General features: G+C 43.0%; 1 protein-coding gene across 1 annotated transcript; it reads left to right on the top strand.

The window, feature by feature from the left end:
- Positions 1–302: 302 nt before the first annotated feature.
- Positions 303–5,828, top strand: LOC125041161 (ankyrin repeat and SAM domain-containing protein 1A-like). The gene is made up of 5 exons (XM_047635972.1): positions 303–480; positions 1,048–1,206; positions 1,542–1,679; positions 2,595–2,779; positions 3,111–5,828. Exons 2-5 carry the CDS (start codon positions 1,096–1,098, stop codon positions 3,265–3,267), a joined length of 591 nt encoding a protein of 196 aa, XP_047491928.1. The 5' UTR covers positions 303–480; positions 1,048–1,095; the 3' UTR covers positions 3,268–5,828.
- Positions 5,829–9,420: the final 3,592 nt, after the last annotated feature.

The following is a 9,420-nucleotide window of genomic DNA, read 5'->3' as shown; positions in this document are numbered from 1 at the left end:
AAGTAAAATACAATGATCATTTGGTCTGAATCGTCACTCTTTCCTTTCTCTTTTCCCTCCCTTTATTCCTGTCTCCCCCTTCCACCTTCCTGTGTCCTTGCCTACCTCCCTCCCTCCCTCCCTCCCCCCTGCCTTACCTACCTTCCTCCCTCTTTCCCTCCCCTATCCACCCCCAACTTTCTTTCCCTTTCTCCATTCCCACCATTCCCCTCCCTCCCTCCCTCCACTCCCCTTCCCCCTTCCCCCTTCCCCCTTCCCCCTTCCCCCCACCATTCCTCCCCCTTTTCGCTACCATCCCCCCCCAGGACCCCCCGCGCGCAGCCGACCCTTGACCATCAGCCCAGCACGGACGACCTGAGCCACCTGTCCATCCGGGACCCGTCGCAGCTGGTGGTGGGCGTCCCCAACACGGCGCTCACCACCACCTGGCGCCACCACCCCAACGCCCTCGTCTCCTCCAGCGTGCAGTACGTGGCGCAGGTGAGTGGCAGGGGCCGGCGAGGGGGCCGTGGGGGGAGGGGGAGATGGGGAGGGGGGAGGGGGCGGGACTTATATGTTTTTGTTAGGCTTTGGTTTATTTTATTGGTTTTGGTTTTATTTTGCTTGATTTTTATTTATTTATTGGTTTGCTTGTTCGTGTATTCATTCCGTTATATATAGATAGATAGATATTTTATTATTATTTTTATTATCATTATTATTATTATTATTATTATTATTGTTATTATTATTGTTGTTGTTATTATTATCAAGATATGACTCTTGTTTTTTTTTTCCTTCTTTTTCCTTTCATTTCTGTTCTTATCTCTCCGTATCTCCGCTTCCACGCGAGCGCCTTTGCTCTCTCTCTCTCTCTCTCTCACTCTCACTCTCACTCTCACTCTCACTCTCACTCTCACTCTCACTCTCACTCTCACTCTCACTCTCTCTCTCTCTCTCTCTCTCTCTCTCTCTCTCTCTCTCTCTCTCTCTCCACCCACTCATCCATCCCCCTCTCTCTCTCTCTCTCCACCCACTCATCCATCCCCCTCTCCCTCCCTCCCTCAGTACCTGGGCTCGACGCACGTGAAGGAGCTAAAGGGCACGGAGTCGACCATGAAGTCCATCCAGAAGCTGAAGAAGTCGACGGCGGAGGGCGCCAAGGTCCCCAAGATCGTGCTGTCGGTGTCCTACCGGGGCGTCAAGTTCATCGACGCGCAGACGCAGGTGAGGGCGGCGGCGGCGCGGGACGGGGTCGCTTTTTAGTGGTTGTTGTTGTTGTTATTCTAGTTTTTTTTTTTTTTTTTTTTTTTTTAATAGGAAAGATGCGATATTTTGTACTCTGATGTTTATTTACATGTGGATATATATATATATATATATATATATATATATATATTTATTTACTTATATATATATGTATGTATCGACGTTCGTCTTCCAATGTTCGTTCTAACCCGTCACCCCCTCTCTCTCTCTCTCTCTCCTCCCCTTTGCCCACCCAATTTCTCCCCTCCCCCTCTCCCCCCTTATTTCTGCTTCCACCCCCCCCCCCCCCGCAGGCGCTGGTGTGCGAGCACGAGATCCGCAACATCCACTGCGCGTGCCAGGACGCCGACGACCTCTCGCACTTCGCCTACATCACCAAAGACCTAGAAACCAAAGGACACTACTGCCACGTCTTCAGAGTACAATCCAGGGTGAGTGGGGGTTGAGGGAGGGGGGAGAGGGGGGTTCTGGTTGCTAGGGAGGGGGATCTGGTTGCTAGGGAGGGGGAAGAGGGGGTTCTGGTTGCTAGGGAGGGGGAGAGGGGGTTCTGGTTGCTAGGGAGGGGGGGAGAGGGGGGTTGCTAGGGAGGGGGATCTGGTTGCTAGGGAGGGGGAGAGGGGGTTCTGGTTGCTAGGGAGGGGGGGAGGGGGTTCTGGTTGCTAGGAAGGGGGGGAGTGGGGTTTTGGTTGCTAGGGAGGGGGATCTGGTTGCTAGGGAGGGGGAAGAAGGGGTTCTGGTTGCTAGGGAGGGAGGGAGGGGGGAGAGGGCATTAAGTTTTTTTATTTCCCAAGGGTTTCGTCTTTTGGAGGGAAGGGGTGTGGTTGGGGGGGGAGGGGGTTCTGGTAAGCGAGGGAGGGGTTTGAGGGGTTGGGGGGGGTCTTTTTCGTGGATTTCGTCTCTTGGGAAAGTTGTTTGTTGTATTTGTATTTGTTGCAGTTGTAGCAGTTGAAGTAATGATAGATGTAGTAACGACGGTAGTGGTAGTAATAATCATTAGTGGCAACGATGACAGTTTTGATGTTAATGGCTGCCGTGGTGTTGGTAACAGCTCAGGTTCGCATTAAAGATAATTGTTAAGAATTATGATCAGAGTATCGACGCATCTGACTTTGCTCAGGAATAATCAACATAACTTGCAGCCAAGGGTCATCCATCACTACCATTTACAACGAAAAAAAAAACACACACACCGTCAAAAAAATAAATAAATTCACAACCCCAAAAATGACACCGTAAAGAAAATCACGACAAAAAAAAGAAAATAATAAATAAATAAAAAAGCCTTGAGTATCCCTCAGTGAATCGCGCCCTTAGTACCCCATTTGACCCCGCCCCCTTTCCTGCAGGAGCTGGCCACCGAGATCATCCTGACCCTGGGCGAGGCGTTCGAGGTGGCCTACCAGCTGGCCCTCAGGGAGCAGCCCTACGCCAACCAGTCGGACGAACAGAAGCTCGCCCACGGCCACACCAGGTCCAAGTCAGAGCACCTGCGCGGCAACAAGTCCCTCTCGAACGGGTCTTCGCACACGAGGTACTGGGTTTGGTGTTTGGTGTTTGTGGGGTGTTGGTGGATGCTTGGTCTCTTTTGTGTGTATATTTTGGAGTTTTGTGAAATACTTTTGTTTCTTTTTTAAAGGGGGTTTCTATCGTAAGATTGGGATAAATTTGATTTTGCTGTTTTTGTGAATATGATGACTAACGTTTTGTTTTATATATTTTTTTTTTCTTCTTCTCTTTCAGTCTTGAAATATGAAAGTTTGCCAGATGTAGAGCTCCTTAAAAAGATGTAGAGCTCCTTAAAAAAAAAACAAAAAAAGCTCAGCCGTGCATGAACATTCACCCTGAATGTTTATTTGCCACAGATCACATTCCACGGTGCCCCAACAGATGTCAGTGAGCGGGGTGTCGAGCAGTTCCGCCGAGAACCTGCTCTCCGACTCAGGCAACGGCTCCGAGAAGGAAAACGGATCCAGGAGGGACTCGTTAAGCTCAAGCCAGACTCAGATGAATGGGTCGTAGGTCGTTCTCGATAGGAGGAGGACGCCGGCCAGTCAGTCAGTTAGTCAGTCAGTCGAGTCAGTCAGTCATTCAGTCAGTCAGTCAGTCAGTCAGTGCTCGCAGTCGCCCCAGCCTTCGATATTTTGTGCAACTTTTGAGATTAACTGTCAGGGTTTCGATCTGCTCAAAGGTGCCCGGAGTGGATGGTCGCGAGGAAGCATCTTAGTGACTCACGCAGAGGCTACGCGGTTGGTTTAGAGTAACGAAATGAAGACATTCCTGTATCATATACACATTTGTTTAATCAGTATAGTGTTCTTCTTTGTGCATGGATTAGCAGTTTCTGCAACACAGTTTTCAACCAACCCCTGTATCATCTTTATAGAGAAATTTGTTTTATACATGCCCTTATATCTTGTTACTGAGCTACAGTGTAAGGCCAAGAGACTTCAGGTAAACCCTTTTGGAGTAGCCAGTCTGTGACTCTTGTTTAAAGTATATGCCATTCTCTTATCATTTTTGTGAAACCTTTTTAAGATTTGGGAAAGTTGAAAAGTTCCATACAATCCTGGTGTATTTAAAGTGCTCGGACTCTGTTTTTAACAAAAATGTGCTCCAGTTTTACTTGTCGATATCGTATTGAGAGTGTATAGACAGCCACGGCAGGATTGTTCGGGAAGCCTCATGCCTCTATACGTGAAAAGAACAAGTAGACTTACTTGTAAAGGAAACCCAAGAACAAGAAGTATGACAACGAGTAGTGTGGAGTCATGTCGTGTCATGCATCAGGAGTATAACAAACAACTCCACTGTCTGGTCTGAAATGTGTCAACCAGGCCTGTGGAATTACCGACGCGTGGAACACAATATTGGTGAAACAATCTGTATGAAATAAAGGTTGGGGAAAATACATTCGGAAACATGTATCCCAAGAACCCTCCCAAGGAACAGAGAGAGAGAGATTAAAGCGATCTTAGAAGATGTTGCAGAGAAAGAGAGATATTCGCGCGATCATCATGAGAGCACACGAAATAGCAGCCTTGTACTGAAGCCTTGGTGAGAAGACGCCGCGCTGACCCAAGCTTCAGAGCCAGTGACTGAAACGGCACATTGTATGAGGCTTTAAGGATTGTCAGGATGTCATTGGCCCTTTCAAGCCTGCACAAGTTGTCTTTCACAGAGTGTCAAATATTTATATGTTCATTGTTAATTGAAATCGAGAAGTGATGTGATTGAAGTGTGATGGTCTTGTACTAGGATGTTTTAAGGTATATATTCTTTTTTTTTCATTGACCATGTCTAATTATGTGAGTTAGTAACACGTTGTATGTTCATTCCATTATATTTTGTGTGTTTTTTTTTTCTTCTCTCTGTTTGTCAGTCATTTAGGAATGCTCTGGCGACCCCAATTGTAGAATGCCAGTCAGTTTGTTGACCTTTTTTTGTATATAAGTATTGTTTGTTTTCTCGTCAGTTTTGCCATAAAGATATTTATCTTGTGTTATGTTATCGACATTTTTTTCTCTAGTACTCTTTGGCATCCGAGCATGGTTCTTCAATACTTCCTCAGGTTCTGAGTTTGAATAATGTACTAAATATTTCTTTAGTATAGCAAATGCAAATATGGTGTACATAGAGAGTGGTATTTGTGTGTGTATGTTGCGTGAGATTTATGTATGAGACACAGAGAGATTTAGAGAAAGGAAGAGACTGGTGTGTGTGTGTTGAGTGTGTGTGTGTCAGTACTTTTGTTGTACATGTTTATGCGCATGTGCATGTGTATTCAGATTATAGGATATAAGCTTGTATTGACAAATGGTTCTGCCTGAAGTGGCACTATGTAGGCAGTGTAATGAGAACAGACCACGTACATAGAATTTACTATACTTTAGTATAAAGAATAGTATAAAGAAATGTATTAGTTTTAAATAATCAATTTATCTTCTCATTGTGATCATAGGCCTATAAACGGTAAATAATAGGTAACCTCTAAGGGCATGTAAGTGATAATAGAATAAAGGAATTTAAACACCCATCTTCAGTTTGGGTTTGAGAAGAGGGAGAAGAGGAAGAAAGAGAAAACGAAAAATAAGAGATATCCAGGAAGGAAAAAAGAGTATTTTATGTCACGCCTTTTGACGGTGCTTGGTGGCTGAGCACATATAACTGCACATATAGGTTGTTTGCACCGTTGCTATTAGTACATGTTTACAATGTTGCATGAGAGTAATTCCGCCATAGCCTGTTCTCTCCTTTTCGAATATTATATTGAGTTTTTTTTTATTTTTTTTTCTGTTTTTTTATATATAAAGCTTTGCTGCTTTTAACCTGTTTATAATTGGCCATGGGAAGTCAGTGAATGTTTTTAAGAATATTTAAATGTTTCGTCTTTGTGAGGTATAAACACTTGTTATTTGAAGATATTTCTCAAAACTTATGAAAATCGTAAAAAAAAAAAATAACACAAAAATTCGTAAATGAACGTATATTATTTCAAAGAGCAAATATTCATTCATAGAAACTCACCGCGTTGGGTCTGACAGTATTTAATTTTCTCATAAATACTGTCCTGATCGAATATTTAAAAAAAAAATAAAAAGAGATAGTCTTTATTCCCACCAAAAGTTAAAAAACCAAACAAAAAAAAGAAAATATAAGAAGCCTGTTGTCGTCTTCCGAGGCGTCCCAGGCGGAAGTCTTGACTCGGATGCCTCATCCCCGATTGTTTTGAGATAGACAGGGGAGGACTTGACTCACAATCACTACCGGTTCACTCTCCCTACATGCGAATCCCCCCCTCCCCCCCCACCCCCCGCTACTCCTAATCCTACGGTCCTCATACTCCCCCCCCCCCCTCGCAGAGTACTCATACCCCCCCCCCCCCCCTCTTTCCCTTGATCAGTGGCTGCTGAGATTGCACAGGCGTTGTAGTTGCTTGTGCTATTCCCACCCCCTCCCTTATGCCCATCTTCGTAGATGCTGATCATAGCCTCTCCCCCTACCCCTATAGCCGTTGGTACTGCTCCTCCCCACTCGTTATACCTTCCCTCTCCTTCCCCATGCCCCTTTCCCCCCTCCCATCACCAGGCCCTTCTCTCTCCCCTCCCCATTCCCCTCCCCCCCTCCCCTCCCCATGCCCCTCACCCCCGGCCTCGCCCACGGGAGGCGTCCAGTGCTAGTCAGTCCCCACTGCTCCCCACCAGCCCCCGGGTCGTCCCGTCGGCGGGGACCTTGTCTTTTTAACTAGCTGTAGGTTGAATGGTTTCGAGATTGTGGAAGTTTTCATACCATACCATCGTAGGGTAATTGTCACGTTTTATATGCGCTTTATACATCAAGTAAAAAGTTGTAGTGTTTTTTTCTTACATGATGTTTGATCCAAATACAAAACAAATAAAAAAAATGATATATACATACTTTTTGCTAAAGCTACTTTGTACTATTTTATGGTACTGTTCAATTCTCATACAATATATAAGTCACCCAAGTGGCTCCTCACCTCGATGCTCTGTTGTACTTCTTCTGTTGCGGTTAGCTACTGTGTGTCTGTCTGTCTGTCTTCACAAAAGGGACGAAGCGATAGAGTCTTAGTAAATCCAATTGGCTAGTTATTTCTCTCCCCCACATTCTGGTTTCAACAACTTTCCTATCCACGCTCCACCCATCCCCCCCTCCTCCCCCCCCCCTACGAAGAACTGTATTCATAGTGGAAGTATATTACATAAAAGTATATTGCAGTGTTTGAGCGTCACTTGGAATCGAGGCGCAGTTAGGAGCGAGCGCTAGTCATATGATGAAATGCTGTTACACCTCGTCTTTATATGTGTCTGTATCATCGTTTGTGTTGTAGCTCTTAACGGACACATTGCCCATGCTACCATCTAGTGGTTTTAAACGGAAACAAAATGCTGTTGGTGTGTTGTATCCCCCGGACAGCTGAACTTCTTCGCCTGAGCCACTATTCGGACACCCAGCTCGTGAGAACCTCTTATTCGTACCTTCTTTTTGGAAGTGTGTGGTTTTTGGTTTTTGTATATTTTATACACGTTTACCAATCTCTTGTGTAATGCTTTTACTGTATAATCTCGAGAGTATTATTATTATTATTATTATATTGGGGATCTTGTTTTTCACACAACTTTGAAGTCTGTTCAACTTGAAGGCAAGAAGAAATAAAACTTGTAAGAGAAAAGATCAAGTGTTATCTTCTAGGACATGTTTTCAATCAGTTTGATTTGTGATTCTTCATTACGTTGACAAATATTTGCGGTAATTCAGCCCGTGTTCACGAAACCTTCCTTTTTTTCTCTCTCTCTCTCGCCGTGAATCCATTGTTACGTTAATAGTTGTGAACCATCTTCCTGTTCATTCATTTCACTCATTCATCAGTGAAGGTTTTCGCACAACGACCGCCAGAACTCAGAGAGTGAAGATGGTGTAATTAAAGTCTGCTCTCAATGCGGTTTGTCATTTTTTTCCCACTCGAGTTTTGAACCCAAAGGCTATATTCCTCTGCCCACCTCTGGGTGCGTTAGCCGTGTCACCAGCATATATGATATATATATATATATATATATATATATATATATATATATATATATATTTGTTTATTTCTTTTATTCTCATTTTTCTTCTTTTGTTTCTCTTTGATTTCTTTAGTCTCTGTTTTTCTTCTCCTTTATCTTTCTTGTTTATTTCCCTTATTCCCTGTTTTTTTTTTTTTTTCTTTTTCTTTGTTTCTATTTTATTTCCTTTATTCTGTTTTCTTCTTTACGTGATCTTTTTTTATAGCTGACGTTCTCTTTTATACTCATGCTCTCTCCTTTTTCCCGCGCTTTTCGAGTATTGATCTTACATTTTCTATGCTTCTTGCCACGTGCGTTTTCTTTGTATGAATTACGCGTGAGAATTTCTGTTCTTCTGAAAGCATTTATTTAAAAGGCCATTCGCATTCCAATAATCTTTATTTAAAAAAATTTAAGATGGTTATCGTACATTGCCCTTTTATCTCTGTTTATCTCCCTCCTCCTTCTTCTCTTCTTTCTCCTCCTCCTCCTTTCTCTCTCCTCATCTTCTTCCTCTTCGTCCTCCTCCCTTTTGCTCGTCATTGATTTGCTTTTGTGCTTCTATCAGCGACTCCCCTTCGTCTTCTCCTATTTTCCCTTTCAATTCCTCTTTACTCTTCAGTTTCACCTCTTGCCCTTTATTCTATTTTTATATCTGTTGCCAGAATCTCCGGCGTTTTTGTGTGTGTGTTTTCCTTGTACGTTTTTTTTTATTCATGTGTGTCTCTTTCATGTACGTATTATATCTTCCTTTGGCTCTTCCTTGTTTTTCTATTTCCTTTTCCTCTTCTTCTCTGCTCTTTCTTTCATATTCTTTATTCCTCTTCCCTCTGCCATGCACAAGGTTGTGACCGATTGAAATTGGTGTTGATATGCATGGCAGCAGTTCTTTCTTGTCGGTTGGTCGCTTTCTCCTCCTTCTCTTCTTCTTCTTCTTCTTCTTTTTCTTCTTCTTCATTTGTTCCTTCTTCTTGTCATCTTCCTCCTCCTCCTCCTCCTCCTCTTCATCTTCATCTTCCTCTTCCTCCTGTTCCTTCTGTCTCCTCTTCTTTCTTTCTCCTCTTCTTTCTTTCTCCTCTTCTTTCTTTCTCCTCTTCCTCCTCATCCTTATCCTCCTCCTCATCTTCATCTTCATCTATTCCCAAACATCGTGACACTTTTTTTTATTATTGCTACTACTACTACTACTATTATTATTATCAATATCAATATTTAAAATAATTTCTTGGCATGCGTCCGTAATTAAGACAAAATAGCCGGGGGCAGTTTTTTTCGAATAATCAACAAGTTATTATTTTTTTTTTATATATATATAAAAAATGCGATCTGAGACGCGAGTGAAGGATAACGTGTGTAAAGTTTTTTCTCTTTGTGAAGGCGCGAGTTTGATATCATTTCGTAAGTGTAAATAGACTATATTCAGATTATTCATATCACATATATTATATATATATTGTTCTCTTGTCTTTGTATCTTTTTATTTTTGAATTTCGCTGGTTTGTTATCTTCTTTGCTTTGTGATGATTTTTTTCGTTTTCAGCACAAATTTTTTTCTCCGTTTTCCCGCGTTTATGTTCTTTCTCCCCCTCCCCCTGGCCCTCTACCCCCT

Source organism: Penaeus chinensis, chromosome 30 (genome assembly GCF_019202785.1).
Source record: "Penaeus chinensis breed Huanghai No. 1 chromosome 30, ASM1920278v2, whole genome shotgun sequence".
Lineage (NCBI taxonomy): Eukaryota > Metazoa > Arthropoda > Malacostraca > Decapoda > Penaeidae > Penaeus > Penaeus chinensis.
The sequence above is the reverse complement of the archived record's forward strand: the minus strand, read 5'-3'. Positions and strand labels throughout refer to the sequence as shown.